General features: G+C 36.0%; 1 protein-coding gene across 1 annotated transcript in view; it reads left to right on the forward strand.

Moving 5' to 3' along the window:
- Window positions 1–18,031, forward strand: part of LOC144435009 (midasin-like) — a 74,395-nt gene that overhangs the window by 33,556 nt on the left and 22,808 nt on the right. The window contains 19 exon segments of the mRNA XM_078123543.1: window positions 438–775; window positions 1,198–1,354; window positions 3,131–3,249; window positions 3,754–3,884; window positions 4,574–4,737; window positions 5,512–5,852; window positions 6,452–6,698; window positions 7,401–7,695; window positions 8,039–8,310; window positions 9,030–9,507; window positions 10,413–10,604; window positions 11,401–11,748; window positions 12,356–12,546; window positions 13,048–13,306; window positions 14,651–14,933; window positions 15,817–16,070; window positions 16,774–16,869; window positions 17,323–17,417; window positions 17,685–18,013. Coding sequence (XP_077979669.1) covers window positions 438–775; window positions 1,198–1,354; window positions 3,131–3,249; window positions 3,754–3,884; window positions 4,574–4,737; window positions 5,512–5,852; window positions 6,452–6,698; window positions 7,401–7,695; window positions 8,039–8,310; window positions 9,030–9,507; window positions 10,413–10,604; window positions 11,401–11,748; window positions 12,356–12,546; window positions 13,048–13,306; window positions 14,651–14,933; window positions 15,817–16,070; window positions 16,774–16,869; window positions 17,323–17,417; window positions 17,685–18,013 — 4,589 coding nt within the window.

Here is an 18,031-nt window from a genome sequence, read left to right on the forward strand (position 1 = left end):
AATCTGAAAAAGTAATTATCACATCAAGGAAAATCTGGCAATTATGGTATTCATAGCAACAGAATGTGGTGTGATGAAGGGACCTGATAAGATGAGGTTGCCATGTGAAGGATTCATGCACTTTCATAAAGATATACATGTACAGAACCATTGTGCCACTGCAGGTCCATGCCAGGGGTAATACAGTGATTGTACAGTACTCTGAGTGTAAATTTGAAAAAAAAATGATATCATTTATCATAAATTCTTGTTTAATCAGGAGTTCTTACTGATGTGTTATATAATTTATAAATATTCCTTTATGTCAGTAATGTTTGACATGAAGCACATGTATGCCTTTTTTTCTATGGTTATTCAAAATTAATTTTTTTTCACTGACATTCTAATCTTGGGTAAATGTTAGATAGTGATTATTAGTATGTGTGTTTACTCTTCAGGAAAGAACCATTGACATTGAGTGAGCTCATGGGGAAGAAATTAAAACCAGTTGAATCAGATGAAACAAGTCATCTATGGAATCTCCTACTCCCAGCAACGTTAATACTAATTGAACTTTCAACTCAGAACGATTGGAAACTCAGAAAGAAATATCTGTGTGATATGGTGGAGGCCAAACTACCAGTCAGACAACATGCTACATTTTCTAGTGCGAGTCGGGAAGAGTTTGGACGATATCTGCCAGATATCGTAGTGTATGTCATCAACATTGTACATGGACATACATTGATGAAGAGATTACAGAATGTGTTTGTTGGAATGGGGATGTCTGAATCAGGTGAGAACCAACAGTTGATGAAATGTCAGGAAATGTCAGGATTTGGTGTGTGTGGGTGTCATGGATTGATAGCAGTGGTTAGAGACCTAACGTCTAGGTGGGTGAGAAAAAGACTTGTTTGGTTCGTGAAAGAGAATCTATTCCAACGATTATGTCATATATTATGACATGTTTAATACAATAACTACGTATTTGCTGTATGACATAAATGATTCACCCTTACAATGTTTTTACTGAGGATGGTAAGTTGCTGTAAAATCTCCCTAGCTCCCAAGGCATTTTACCAGCTCAGAAATTACAAGGGGGGGGGGGGGGGGGGATTGGTGTTCTTGGTACAGCATATAAGGAGGAGTGTTTGAATTGACTGCTAAGCCTAAGTTAGCACTGAGAGGTTTTTTCATGTTTATCGTATTTTTTCCCAGATCTGGAAGTGTTAGCCACCTTCCCGTATGACGTCCAATGGAATCAACAACTACGAAAAAATTTACTGACAAAAATAAACAAGAAAAACATGACGTCTATAGAGGATGGTACGATAGAGAAAACTGGTTTTGAAGTTGTCAACAGTTTGTTAAATAGGTTAGTATGTCGAGGCTTTTCTGAATTGCATCATTTTCAGTCACACCTAGGGTACTGTTAGCTTCCACCCCCTACTATTGAATACTGAATGCAGTTTGAGTCTAGATGGTTGTCAATGTTTTGACCAAACTTATCACTTTCTTATTCTCTGATTTCGTTAACTTTTAAATGATTTGCAAGAGTCTTGTGATCAATTGAAGTTTAGGTGTTGATTTTTCAGTGTACATGTCAAGTATTTTCGTTAAGTTCTAAAATGGCAGCAAAAAAGGGAAGAAATTAGTTTAAATATTTGCTGAAGTGTCATATCTGTGTCATATATCCATATATCTACTTCGTAACAACTGAGTACAACTTGTAATGATAAGAATAATAGGTTTATTTCTGTGTACAAGCTGGTCTTTCAGTACATGACTTATAAAACGTAATTTCAAAGTCAAAGGAAGAAAAAATAACAATAATAATAAGAATTTTATGATTCAGATTTACATAGAAGTCATACTGTAACAAGTAATCAGTTTCCAACAAGTTTGAAGTTTAGAATTCCCTCTCTGATTTTTTTTATACTTTTGTGAAACAATTGATGTGTGTTGCATATATGTGAAATTGTTGTAAATGTTTGTCTATCAACTGTAAACTTGCAAAAGTGTCAAAATATATCACTGCACAGAGATGATATTGGAATGGTGTTATCATGCAGTCCAGCAGTTGTACATGCATATATATCTTTGTCTGCAGCACTTTTTCTTCAAACTGAGTTGTTTTAGTAATGTGGTTGTGTATGTAAGGATAATCAGTTGTGCTACAGTGTCATTGGCACTATAGTATATTAATATGACTGTGACCATTGACTTCGCTCCATTTTCACAAAAAATGACATAGCTTGATTCCTTGTATAAAGTTTACAGTTTTGCTACAAGAATTACAGAAATCAGAAAAAAACTTCAAAACTGGCAGTATTTTGATGAAATTTCTTGGAAGAAAATAGGAGCAGTGAAGTGAACACAGCAAAGTTATCACAGCAGAGTTATCCGTATAAAAGTTCATACACTTCACCTTTGATGTGATGCATATTAACAACCATGTTCATAATTGCTGAAAAAAAGGTGAAAAAGTAACAAAAAATGACTGCAGTGATGAGCTACCTTGTCGACCAGATTTATATATGAGGATTTGACAAGAGGCTGTTTCTGAGCAGACAATAGTGTTACAGTGTTACTAAAATGTTTGACCATAATGATTGTTATTGAATAGTGTTTCTTTTGACTTCAAAATGTTCACATGAAAACTATGTGTGTGTAATACATAGTATTAAGAAAATGAATGTGAAACAATCGATGTGTGCATTCATACATAGGCAATTTTTGTAACTGTTTGTCTGTCAACTGTAAATTTGCAAAAGTGCCAAAATATATCACTGCACAGAGATGCTCTTGGAATGGTGTCATCATGCAGTCCAGTGGTTGTACATGCATATCTTTGTCTGCAGCTCTCTTTCTGCAAACTGAGTTGTTTTAGTAATGTATGAATTGTATGAATGAATATACATGTAAGTATAATCAGTTGTACTACAGTGTCATTGGCGTTATAGTATATTGATATCATTGTTAGACTGTGATCATTGCCTTCACTCTATATTTACCATAGTTGTGTTCTCTCACTAGACGCGTTGCTTGATAGGATAGACCAAGTAGAATCTAAACTCAGTCAATATCAGCTGTATGAAGACCAAACCACCATTCCAATGGAAGTTGATTTTTTTTATACTTTTTTGAACAGATTGTACATAATAATGAAGAAAGCTGTGAGAGATTACATGGAAAACACAGTCTACCAGATGGTTGATAAAAAACAACAAGCTCACAGTGCAATTCAACTGTCGTATGCCTTCAACAATGGTAAGTCAAGTGGTTATTGCCATAACGCCCGTCGACCAATATCTGATAACTTTTGGTTATGTTGTTCAGGTACTTGTATATATGTTACATATGAAAGTTCATTTTTGGTATACTTAAATATGCTCATACCATTTTACCACTGCTTCAGATAGAAACATCCCGAATACTTGCCAGCTGGTGAAGTTTACAATTTCTGTGTCCAAAATGAGAGAAAAAGCAGTACATCATCAAAAATGATAATTTAAGTGAGACTACTATTTTGGTAATCATTCTGCGTGAAAATAATGTTTACAAAAAATCTGTATCTTTCCCATCATTTTAACATGCATGCAGCAGATAATGAAAACATGACAGCCCCAGTAATATCAGATTGTCATTGTCAGATTATGATGTTATCTGCTTTCTTCATGTCTTTGTATAGTTTTATAAAATGACAACAAAGTAATGTAATGAGGTGTTACTTTTCTTGTTGTGATATTCATTGTATCTTGTCTTCTCCAATAGGTTTGGTTAGTATGGAGTCCTTGCCAGATCCAATCATAGCCCATCTATATCCATTCTTTGTCAAATTCAATGGTCACATTGAAACCAGTCTACAAGCTGACAGCCCTCTGACAGACACAGCTACTGTACAGGTTTGTCTTGCGTTTCTTTTGAAATAAACAGCAAAGATCTAATGTTGTGTTTTCACAGGATTATGCAAAATATATGACAGTAGATGTGATCAATTTTTAGCCTTCAAAACCACTCCTTTGAATCCAAATTATAGCTACCATTAAGTACTTAATCTCACCTTGCCAGGTGCAACTCTTGAGTGGAGGCCATATTATAAATTTGTTCTGTCAATCAATTTTCAAATGTTACACTGTATTAAAGGGACAAACCACTTCTGGAAATAAAGGCATTTCATCAACTATAGGTTCTGGTGAATCATTTCATGATTTCACATCACCTACAGTTACGTGCGGTTTCAGAGAAACGTCATTGCATTAATGAATCCTAAGTGCCCATTCCCTTCAGTGTAAATCATCTTCATGAATATTCATTATGTAACCATGAGTATATTATTTCTGCTGACTCCCATGATGCAATGGCCCACAGCAAAGGCACAATTTCAACTTCACTGATGTTTCCCTGAAATTAAAAGTAATTGTAGGTGATGTAAAATCATGAAACGAATCTCCAGAACCCATAGTTTATGAAAATGTCTCTATTTCCTGGAATAGTGTTCCCCTTTAACATTTTGATTTGTCTTCAATAAACACTTGTCATGGGCTTTCGACAGTCAGCATTGAATTTGAATCACTGATGTATTTGTCCATAGATATTTGAAGCCCTTCAATGGAGAGACAGGCTTTGGGATGTATCTAATGAACACATTACAGGGAGGCAACAGTTTACATTATCACAACTGAAATTACATTGGAGTTGGGTTTACAAGAAGACCTTGATGACTGCCACCAAGCTGTTGGCTGGGGAAGACACAGAGTAAGTACAGGGTCGGCAAAGATGTAGATGTAGAGAAAGTTTAAGACTATGTAAACCAAGAAACCATAGTTATTTTTCAATATGATAATTGTTGATTGTAGGGAGCAGTCCTTTTTGTGGTACATGACTTTCTTCATTCCAGTTCATATAACTGAAACTGTGACTCTGTCGTTGACCAAACAAGATATTTTATCAATAACTCACCTAATGTTTTGAACATATGTGTGGACAATAAACTTTTGAAATGCATATCAGTTTTGTTGTGGCGCTTACCATTTTTCAGTCTGTTAAGATTTCTTTGAATGAAAAGCTTTATCCCACCACAATTGATACTGTCGATACCATATGGTCTGATCCGTAAATAAAATTAGAATGTAGATATCAAAAATATATGTATCAGTCATATCTTGTCATACAACAGTTCATAAATATCACTGTGTCATGAGAAACTTGTTATCCCAAGAACTAAATGTGCAGTCTTTTTATGCAGGTTTTTTGGGAATCTCTTTAACAAGGGGTAAATCAGATCAAATCTACATAGCTTATTTTCATATATTATACAACAGTTTTGGTGATGAATACCAGTATTAAAAACAACTGAGGAACTATGGTAGATTTTGCATACTTAACCACTGTTTACACTTTGGTTTTGACCTTTGAACTCTGAACTTTGAACCTTTCTAACTTTGAACCTTTCTTTGTGTTTTGATACAAAATGAATCGTCTTTCTTGAGAAGGGTAAAAAAGATTATGTTCATCCTATCTTTCACACAGATTTCCAGTCGAGTTGAACACTATAGTGTCTCGTATACAGCATACACTTGGTTCGGATGGAAGGGCATCACAGATTCAGATTCATGTCTGGAAAGACTTGGGTTTTCCCATCCCGTACAAAAGTAGCGTCATGGCAGACATGATGGAGCATGTCTTGACTCTTTGTCAGAGTGTAGATGTACAGAGTAGTGGTAGCAATATAGCCATGGTGAAAGCCAAGCAGGAACAAGAAAAGCGAATCAGATTTGTGGTGGGGAGTGATGGTAGACAAGTTTGTCATCACCTTACAAATATTCTTCTTGATGGATACTGTGCAAATGAATCTGCCAAAGATAATATAGGTAAGTTCTTAACACACGTCTGACTTTTTAACCCTTCCCCCATATTACTGGCATCAGCTTAGGGGAGGAGTTGCATCTTCCCCAAAGACTAGCTTTGATGTAATCTAATACTGCAGTGATGAGCTACCTTGTCTACCAGACTTATATATGAGGATTTGACAAGAGGCTGTTTCTGAGCAGACAATGATGTTTCGTTTAACTTCAAAATGTTCACATGAAAAGTATGTGTGTGTATTACATAGTATTAAGAAACTGAATGAAATAATCGATGTGTGCATTCATACATAGGCAATTTTTGTAACTGTTTGTCTGTCAACTGTAAATTTGCAAAAGTGTCAAAATATATCACTGCACAGAGATGCTATTGGAATGGTGCCACCATGCAGTCCAGCAGTTGTACATGCATCGGTGTCTTTGTCTGCATCTCTCTCTCTGCAAACTGAGTTGTTTTAGTAATGTATGATTTGTATGAATGATAATACATGTAAGGATAATCAGTTGTACTACAGTGTCATTGGCGTTATAGTATATTGATATTAATGTTAGAAGGTGACCACTGCCTTCACTCCATATTTACCATAGTTGTGTTCTCTCACCAGACACGTTGCTTGACAGGATAGACCAAGTAGAATCTAAACTTAGTCAATATCAGCTGTATGAAGACCAAACCATTCCAATGGAAGTTGATGACACTGAGAAAACAACCCTACCAGTGTCGAATGTATCAGATACAGTGTTAGAGACTCAAGTACAACTATGGCCACTGTATGACCAGATGACATTGCTACATGGATGTAGACTTACAACTGCTATATTAGGAGGAAAGCTACATTATGGACAGCGAGAGTAAGAATAATAATTTGTCATGTAATAACTTGTCATTTAATATAGATGAACTTGATGAGTAGTAGACTACATGGTAGCCCACCAAAAATGACATTGACTTGAATCCTTGTACAAATTATACAGTTTTGCTACAAGAAGTACAGAAATCAGAAAAAACTTCAAAACTGGTGGTATTCTGATGAAATTCTTGGAAGGAAATAGGAGCAGTGAAGTGAACACAGCAAAAGAGTTTTCTGTATAAAGGTCCATGCACTTCAATTTTGATGTGATGCATATTAACAACCATGTTCATAATTGCTATAAAAAAAAATGTGAAAATGTAACAAAAAAATGACTGTAGTGATGAGCTACCTTGTCTACCAGATTTATATATGAGGATTTGACAAGAGGCTGTTTCTGAGCAGACAATAGTGTTACTACATGTTCACTCATAAAGAGTATGATTGAATAGTGTTTCTTTTGACTTCAAAATGCTCACATGAAAACTATGTGTGTGTTTGTGTATTACAAAGTACTACATGTAAGAAAATGAGATTGAAAAAATGATCGAAACAGAAAATTTTTAATGAATGGCCAAAAGAAAGGGGGTGATTGTTGTACATTAGACAAGAACAAGTTTGGTCAAAAATTTGATGTAATAGGATGGAAACATTAAAAGATGTAAATGGCAAATTAATGTTCATGTTTTAACATTTTTTTCAGATTCCAAAGAGAGACAAGTATATCTGACAATTTGAGAAGTCTGTTGAACTACTTGAAACAATGGACACTAACCAAACCACAACAACTCGCACTCTACACAAGAACAATGCAGTCTGTCTGCAGTGATCAGTCACTCAGCCCTATCAGGTCAGAGGTCATGATGAACTTCCTGAAATCACAGTGGACTGCAAGTGTTGCTAAGTATCCATACCAGTGGTTGTCATGGAAACCATCTTTGGCTGCCAAGGATGATGCCTCCGTCGTTAAGAGGAATAACCCATATGACATTAATTATGTAAGTTGTAAATGTGTATTTATAAACATCTCAAATTAAAAAGTTAAAATAGGAAAGGGGAACATATTTTTCAGAGAGTGAAAATGTGATAAGACTAAAACATATTGGTATAAAAAGTGAGTCAATGGATACATTGTCTGTTTATCTCAAGTTGAAAGTACTTTAGTATGAGCATTCTAGATCTTTTTTCTTTTTTTTAACCTCAATTTTTGGTGCTGGGAATTGCTCCCAGCAAATTCCAGCATTCTTGATCTTATTATTTTCATGCTGATCAGGAACAATTTGACAAAATCAAAATACTTTGATTGTATTAAAATCATAGTGATATATTTTTTTTCTGTAGGGTCCTGGGTCACTCTATTTGTCATGTGTTGGATCATTCACCTTTGACCTCTTACTACCAAGACCCAGTAACCAAGACAACAGTAACCAAGACAACAGTAACCACAGTGAGAGCGATGGTCAGTCAATACAAGCTAAGAGTTGGAACAGTGATGGAAGTCACGATTCTCTGCTACTAGGAATGTTTAGAGAGAAACTTGAACAGGTTCACCAACTGACAGAGTTTTTATGGACCAATGGTGGTTCACTATCAACAGAAATGCTTCATTATAGGTACTTTTGTGTAATTTAAATTCGATTATACAGTCATTTCACGTCATATAAAATTTTACATCCAGAAAAGTGGTCAACAGAAAAGTGCTTTTGGTAAAAATGAGAAGGACATGTCAACATAACACTGAATTACTAAATTCCCAAATGTTATCAGGCCGTATGCATTGAATGTCTCTCTGCTCAACTTGCAAAGTGAATATTTTTTTACCCAAAACATTTTTGGTAATTTACAATGGTTGAAAATCATCTCGATCAAATGATTTGTTTAGCCTTTTACAATATTGCTGTCACTGAAGTCTGTGTAAACATTAAGGTGCAGTCTGATTCCATTTTTGGTGAAAGTCGACACAGTTATGTACAAAGAGGCCAGGAGAGTGAGAATGTAGCATTTTTCGATTTTGTTTTTGGAATCCAAAAATTATACAATAATGTGATTTTATATCACATCTGAATAGTTTCTGTTTGTTCGAGATCTTCCACTTGTGAGACATGATTCAACATGTTTTAGAAGTTGGAATGATGTATATTTTGAAATGAAATGTAAATAGCAACCAAAACCCAACAAATCTACATACTGTGCCTCTTTTGGTATTGCTTTGCCTTGACTTAGTGTAGTTTTGGTGTTGCAAATTCCCTAGTTTGTTTAGGGACTTTGTCACTTTTGCTGAATTTCTCCGATGAATGAGAATTCACAATAATACTTTATATTTCACTTTCAGGTTCAATAACTGGAATTCTCTGTCAGCCAATCTAGCTAATCTCATACACGCAATGAGATCTTTTGTCTCAGAAGTAGAAAAACCAAGACTTGACTGTGCAGCTGCTATTTTACTTGACTTTACTGGTAAAAGAGATTCAGACAGTCTAACAGAAACAATTGCTACACTGCCAACGTTATTTCATTACGGTGGCCCTGAAGCTCAGAATCAAGAAGAAACAGTCTTGCCTGAATATGTGAAAGAGTTACTAGAAGGTTGCATACAGTGTTTACAATTCAATCCTCAGATGTCGTCCAATCAGCTTGTCTGTGTTGATCAATCACAAGCCATGAAAACATTTGATCATCTGACTGACCAATTACATTGTGGTACTGGTTGGATACACCTGGGTTTGTTACAGACTTTACTGTTGTCACCTCAGGGACCAGTTGATCCGGCTGAAAAGACAGCAATGAAACTTAAATATATCAATAGTGAGGTAAGATACATGAAATGAAAAATACCAATTTCATTCATTACTCATTACTCCTCACTCACTCACTCACTCACTCACACACACACACACACACTCGCTCACTCACACGCTCACTCACACACACACTCACTCGCTCACTCACTCACTCAATCAATCAATCAATCAATCACTCACTCACTCAATCAATCAATCAATCAATCAATCACTCTCCCACTCAAAGTTGATTATTATTATTATTATATATTTGATCTATTGTGTAATAAGTTCAAAAATGGATGTTTGTTGTTAGTGATGGCAGCAATACATATTAAAATATATACATGTTGAATGAACATGATGATAAATGTTGCAGTATTTCAGTTCCAGAGTTGTTCATGTGATAACATCACTGGCGTTCCCACTGCAGAAACTAAATGTTGTGCCGCTATCTCACCTGACTTGATACAAGTAGTCAACTGAGACGAAGTACAACGACAGACCAAATAGTGTTGTATGTTGATTGGGGTGTACTGGTACAAGGAGAAAGAAGATTTTGGTTTTGGAGCATAACTGTACAATAAGTTACACTTCACTAGAGACGTAAAGTTGTGATGATGGTGAAAGATTAGAAGGGGCTGACTTGTAACTTTTATGCATGTAGCTAGTTCAATCTGTGTTGTTACGGTTTTAGCTCCACTGATTAAAGTTAGTGTGAGTGCAAAAACATGGAATTCAAAGATGTGGTTTTAAAAGACTCAATTATTATATATTTAGTAATAGGATAAGTTGAAACATGGCTGTTTACTGCCAGTGATGACAGTAAATTAATACATGTGGAAAGATAGGCTTTTGGAGCAAACATGTTGCTTTATGATAACGTTAACAGACATCACAAATTCAATACCCAATGTATAAATATCTCTTCACAGTGTGAAGAAATACAGTGTGAATTGGAGGTAAGAAACCAAACATCTGAACTACTGACAGGCCTGAGATTGGAGGAGATGCAGAATGCTGCACTGCCCTCTAGAGTAAGATATTTGCAAGAGAGACTTGTCAAGTTGAAAGATATGGCCAGGGATCTCGCCAAGAAAACTGCTATCAGACCAGACCCTCCCAGAGTAAGTGAAAACTTTTACCATGTATTCTGATAATGTCTAATCTCAAAACCTTGTTAAGTAAAGATTATTTTCATGATAAATGTTGCAGTATTTCAGTTCCAGAGTTGTTTATGTGATAACATCACTGGCGTTCCCACTGCAGAAACTAAATGTTGTGCGCGCTATCTCACCTGACTTGATACAAGTAGTCAACTGAGACGAAGTACAACAACAGACCAAATCGTGTTTTACATTTTATGTCAAGATGGTTTTGATTTTGAAGCACATTCAACTTACAACAAGTTACACTTTTCTAGACTTATGATGCTTGAATGATTAGACGGGGCTGGTTTGTAACTTTTATTCTTAAATTCAATCCATGCCATTGTGATTGTAGCTCCAGTGATATTCACCGTGCATTTACGTGTGGTTGGAAGCCATTGAGGCTTTTAAAGACAGACCCCTTACTGTTTTGATGTGGTTATCAATGCCTTGAAGTGATTAATTGATGTAGTAGCAATAGCCCTTTCTGGTAAATTGTTCTAAAGGTCTACGAAATGTTGACTGAAAAAATATTTATTTACGGTATATATGGTAACACTAGTACAAGAATGTGGTATTCAAACATGACGCTGTAAAGATTTAAAAGCCAAGGTCATGTATTTGTTTACTGATAAAAATACCGTGTAGGTACAACTTTGTCTTACAAACTCAGAAATCAGCCTGTGTTTCATCTGTAATTTATCATCTGGGACATAGTAACTGTGTGTAGTTTTGAACTTGAATTAAACTTCATCTGTCTACATTTATGTTTCAGTTTGATGCGCTCCTCCAAGAAGTCCATCACTTTACCTCCAGTGTTGGATCACTCAGTACTGTACAGAACCTTCAAAGAAAGCTGGAAAAGTCATTCAAAAACCAGGCAAGAACAAGGGGGAAGCACTCCTATATCACAAACCTTATAAATGAAGAGAAGGCCTGGCAGAGTTCCGTTCATCAGTTCATCAAGAGAATAGAGGATGAGTACCCCCTGTACAGAGATCTGACTATTCCATTTCTGACAGGGGTGTTACAACTTTCTCATGGAATGAGAACAGTGGCACATGCTGTGTATTGTAAAAACCAACAGGTCAAAGTTCATCACGCCATAGTTAAATCGGATCAGGTGAGAAATTGCATGGTTCAAATTTTCTCCTTTGGTTTCGTGAAAAAGTAGATGAAATGTCATTGAATGATAGGTTTGAAAATTTGACTATTTGACAGAAGGCTGTTAGATAAATATTTTTTTCATGATAAATGTTGCAGTATTACAGTTCCAGAGTTGTTTATGTGATAACATCACTGGCGTTCCCACTGCAGAAACTAAATGTTGTACCGCTATCTCACCTGACTTGATACAAGTAGTCAACTGAGACGAAGTACAACGACAGACAGACTCATAAGTATTTGATGAAAATACCAAATAGTTAGAAGATTTTGGTTTGAAACTAAACTTGACATTGAGTTATGCTGTTACAGTCATTATGGTCTGATATTTAGAGGAACTGACTCATAATAATTGTACTGTGCTTTGTTTTTGTAAGTTGTCACAAAAACCTGTGCATTTGCAAAAGTATCATTACTTGGCAAGGTAACTATTCAAATCCTTACCATTGTCAGTTTAGTACACAAAGGTTGGCCATTTCCAGTATGACACTTAAGTCAGCCATTTTCATTTTCTGACTATAGGTTTCTACATAACTACATGCATTTGATTTGTATCTCTTCCTTAGATCAATTCTGTCCAACATCTACTGCAGACACTGGTACGATTTCCAACAGTTACTGAGTCCACACCGACATCATTGAGTGTAGCTGAAGCTCTGTGTGATAAGAATACCTTACAGCTGATAGAGAACATTACAAATTTGACCTTTGACACGAATGATGTTGATAAACCAGGAAGTAGTAATCACAAAGACAAGTAAGTTGTACAGTTATGTTAGCAATTTGTAATAAAATGACCAATTATGGAATTGAAGAACATGATTAGTTGGCAATCACAAAAAATTTCAATTTAAAAAAAAATAAGATTGACAACTGTGTGTCGGAAATACTTCATTTGACATATTGAATAATATTAGAAAGATTGTTAGATCTAAAGGGTCAAGAATGTGTTAGTGGAATATTTTGCTGTACAAAGGTTCGGAGAAGCTTGTAGAGTGACATCTGTGACGGTCCAACTGCAGAATGGCTATCTCATTTGATCTGATTGAATGGTCACTTTGAGATGAAGTACAGCAAACACTGGAGACAGGAAGACAGAGACACACAGACACACGTACACCCTCTCTCACAATGCCTGTCACAATATGTCACAAGTCTCACTCACTCACATGAACTCTACACTTAGGCAAGTTGAAATAAATATAACAACAACAAATACATTAATTCCAAATTGCACTAATTCTAACACTTTTTTCAGGTTGTTGAAGATTGCTCTGTTACACACTAGAAACCATGCTATCAATAGAGGTGAACTAGATGTAGCTACACAGGACCTTGTCAAGGATTTGTTTGACGCTGTTGTCGATTCTTTAAAACACACTGAAGAACTGGCAAGACTGAAAGAGGAAGAAGAAGCCCAGTTATTCAAATACAGAACAAAAGTACATGGTGATGGATTGACGGAGGAAGAGAGGGAAGAAAGAGAATTCAGAAAGACTTTCCCAACATTCCACAAGGTACATAGTTAGTTAGACTTTATAGGACATATCTGCTTTGTTATGGTTAACATGTGTACCAAATTATATTGAATTTGAAGCTTGCATTCTTAAGGTATAGCCTAATTACTGAAAATCATTAATTATGCAAATGACTAAATGAATGTTTAGTGGATGTTTACCAAAATCTAATCAGTTCTTGTCATTACCATATGGAAGATGTGTCGCAAGTTTCTTTAGAATCGATGCAGTAGTTTTTGAGATATCGTGTCTACAGACACACACACACACACACACACACACACACACACACACACACAGACACACACACACACAGACAGACAGAAGTATAACATAACCTCCCCTTATGTAAAATGTGCCAAAATTTACAGAAAGTTTGATTGTAAGGTTCAATCTGGATTTATTTTGAGTGAGAAAAACCGTTGTGTGGCATATAATGCAGCTATACAAAAAAAGCTGGTCATGAACAAAACAAGGATCCTGACTTTTTAAAGAGAATTTTTTACATGATAAATGTTGCAGTATTACAGTTCCAGAGTTGTTTATGTGATAACATCACTGGCGTTCCCACTGCAGAAACTAAATGTTGTACCGCTATCTCATCTGACTTGATACAAGTAGTCAACTGAGACGAAGTACAACGACAGACAGAATAATGTTTTCTCTAATCCTTATGGCTCCACTGATAAGGTTAGCACTAATGTGAGAGCCTGGGATTGAATGATGGGTCTTTAAATTTGTTGATCATAAAGAGACACATGAGGATAACAACTAATACATTTCTATGTTTGTCTTGATCTGACAGACCCTTATTTTGAATGACGCCCTCTCTGGCCACATCAGAAAAAAAATGATGACACCACAAATGCATGGTTTGATGAAACATATGATTTGTGGCTGAAATGCATTACCTTCAAGGAAACAAATCGTTCATCATTTCCACCTGACTTTCATTTCTGCATAATTTAGGTATCCAGAGACTTAAAAATGCAACTGAATTAAAAGCCTCAATGAAATGTACACACTTACTATTTTATAACTGACCGACCAACCCATTATTATCAAGTGTGGCAATGAGAAACAAAGAAATAAATAAAGCCACCATAATAGCGGGATTGATATTCTAAGGAGAGAATTTTTCTTAGTATATGCATTAGTATTGATGGTTCTGGATGACGTTTAGATGAGTGTTTGGCCATACAGGGGTAGGTTTATTGCAGACATTGAAATTTAATTCCCTAACATGTAAACAGGGATAAAACTTATGGCAACTGGAGAGACTTCAGTGTTCATTGATTCAGATATGCTGAGATTTTGAATACAAAGTATAATTTTCTTGTGTAGGATTTTGAAGATCTGACCGACCCACCTTCACTGGAACGTAAAGAGTCAGATCCTGAGGATATAGATGGGACAAAATCTGACTCTGTCGTCAAGGCAGGCAAGTTGGATGTCACCGAGATGTCAGAGATGTGTAGAGTGCATCAGTTACTGTACTGTGGTTTAACAAGAACATCTTGGCTACAGCCTGGTCATGGTGTGGAGAGATACGTGGACTATAGCGAACCATTCTCTATAGCTTACCAGATGACTGCCAGACTTGTACAAAGTGCTAGATCCGTGACAGGTAAGAAATTAGTCTATTTGACGGACAATACTAGTAAGACAAGCTATGAAGGTTAGCATACTTTGCTAGGTTTCTGACATAGTTATGAAATGACTGCACTTTTACATCACTTAAAAATCTTAAGTACGTTCTTTAAACACCAAGTTCACCCCATATAAACACCAAATTAGACCCATCACCCCCTTTACAAGTACACCTCATAACACCCAAGTGAAACCTGTTACACTCAAGTACAACCCATAACACCCAAGTACAACCCATAACACCCAAGTATACCCAGTGACACCTGAGTGTACAACCCATAACACCCAAGTATACCCAGTAACACCTGAGTGTACAACCCATAACACCCAAGTATACCCAGTAACACCTGAGTGTACAACCCATAAAACCCAAGTAGTAAACCCTTTAACACCCAAGTTCAATTTTGCAGTATTACAGTTCCAGAGTTGTTTATGTGATAACATCACTGGCGTTCCCACTGCAGAAACTAAATGTTGTGCCGCTATCTCACCTGACTTGATACAAGTAGTCAACTGAGACGAAGTACAACGACAGATGAAATACAAAATGTATGTGATTGCTCTAATTGCAGTCAGTCTGTTATTGTTTACAGCAATGTTAACAGTGCAAATACACAAATGACTAGAGTATGGACATTGATGCGATACAACATCATCTACTCGTACATCTCATTGAGATGGCTAAATATAATCAGTTGTGATGCTGTCATAGTTCTGAAATCGGTTGGCTTTTTTTCATCAGCCAACATTATTTACAAACTGACTACAGATGAAAGTCACATGCTACCTCATGTAAGTTCTGATGTATACCATCAAGTCCAAAGATTCTTAAAATTGAGTTTACTTTTGATTTTTTTCAGATGCCAGTCTTGACAGTTCATTACTAGGATCTCATCTATTGATGTCGTATCTACTGCACAGTTCAGCTGCAAAGTCTGAAAACAAGGACCCAAAAGAAAACGTCTCTACAAGTATCTTGTTTAATAAACCATTTGATATCTATTATGATTCACATGTTGAAGAAGCAGTACAGTGCAGACCAGTGTTGGAAAAATTGACAACAAGAATTGAAGAGTTGTTGTCTGAATGGCCTGAACATCCAACGCTAAAACAGGTACAGAATATATGAATGAACAAAATCTTGTCATTATGTGCATCATATTAAAATCATGAAATCTAGACAAACCATCGTCTGGTGCGACCAAAATATTACCAATACTGCTACATTTATCGTCTGGCTCAAAAAAATATTACCAAGAGAGATATTTGTTGAGCAAGACAATGATATGTTGGTTAGATTTTTATTGAGCAGACGACATTTTATGTTGGTTAGATTTTTGTTGAGCAGACAACATTTTGTGTCAGGTTTTGTGATTATAATTTTACATTTGTATCACACTAACGTTTCAATCTAGGGAAAATTTGTGAAGAACTTGATGACAAGTTGTACAAGTGTAGGTTTGGTCATTTTGTAGGACAGTCAACTTCTCAGATTTGGGTTGTATTGAGAAATGTGCACTGAAAGACATTGTCCTTCTTTTACACATCGTGGGTTGAATTTCTATGAATTTCTCACATTTTGACAATAAAAATATCTTGATACCTGTATTTAAGAACATTCACAAGTAAGAGAAATAAGTTCAACATGTAGGTTTTCATGGGATGTTTTAGTTACTTTCTGTTACTTGAAAAGTTTATTACTTGTCAATTTAATGAAAATATTTGACGTCGTGAATCAAATGTTGATGAAAGTACATTTTCATTTTTAAAAAAAGTTTTAAAAACCCAAGTCATAATAATTACTTCCTTTTCTGTAGCTGGTTGAAATCATTAGCAGAATCATGGCTTTCCCAATCACCAGTCCACTGATGAAATTTGTCACTGGGCTAGAGGTGCTCCTTGAAAAGGCACAGGTAAGTTTGTCTTGAAAAAATTTCTGATGGCATTATGCAGATGAAAACAATGAGTAGAATTTCTCCCAACACCAGCATGCATGCAACCCCTACTCAATCACCTACTCTTTCACATCAGATTTTTGAAATACTTTCATGACACACTCCAAAGAACACTGTCACATATACTGTGATAACAGTTTGTCAAATGTTTTATAAGAAAATTTGTACTAAACTTTGTCATTTTTATTGACGGCTATGTTAGTTCACAGCATTTTCTTCTAGCCAGTACAGTTTATGTTCTTCATGGCCCAGCACCAGCAACGGAAAATACGAGTGACCTAAGGGGTTTGTCACTGCTCGTCTAGTGACGCATAGTGACTAAGCCCCTTCAGGTCACTCATATTTTCCTTGGCTGAATGAAGAAAAATATTGAGGAATAACTTCTAATTGTTTTTCATGTCCATTTTGTAGGAATGGGAATCTAATGCATCCAGACAGGTATCAGTACAGACTCATCTAGACAGCATTACACAAATGATTATACAGTGGAGGAAGATAGAACTCAGGTAAACTTAGTCTTTGTATGGAGTAGATTATTCAGAATTTCTTGAGGTGTAATATCCTAACCTAGCAATGTGTTGATCTATCATATTGCTGGTTAGGTTATATACAATTTTTTAAGATAAACTCAGTACCGATCACAAAGCCTTTGGTGTTTTTGTAAGTATCACCAAATAGATTCAATTGATACAGTATATATTTTGATGTCCTGGCTGCTTTTCCTTTGTTTGGTAATCTCTAAGATTCAAAATGGTACATTTTCAATTTTTCAGTTGCTGGTCATCTTGTCTCAACATGGTGGTGTACAAATATGTACTCAAAGCCTGCAAGAGATGGTATCATTTATACCAGCTAGTGGAATACTACTTGGCTCATCCACAAGATAGCGATGAAGGATGTGATGTTGCCATGGGAGAGGAGTCAGTTGCCCTAGCAACCAGTGATGAGTTGCATGAGAAGGAGGCAAGCGGTATCAATAAGTTTGTGAGGAACCTCCAGCAGTTCATGGAAGGAACTAGTCTGGGAGAGTTTTCCTGTAGACTTCAGATGATGATGGCTTTTCACTGCCAAGCTGTACAGACTGCAGAGACGCCTGAACAAGGTAAGTTATAATGGAACT

This window comes from Glandiceps talaboti, chromosome 5, assembly GCF_964340395.1.
Source record: "Glandiceps talaboti chromosome 5, keGlaTala1.1, whole genome shotgun sequence".
NCBI lineage: Eukaryota > Metazoa > Hemichordata > Enteropneusta > Spengelidae > Glandiceps > Glandiceps talaboti.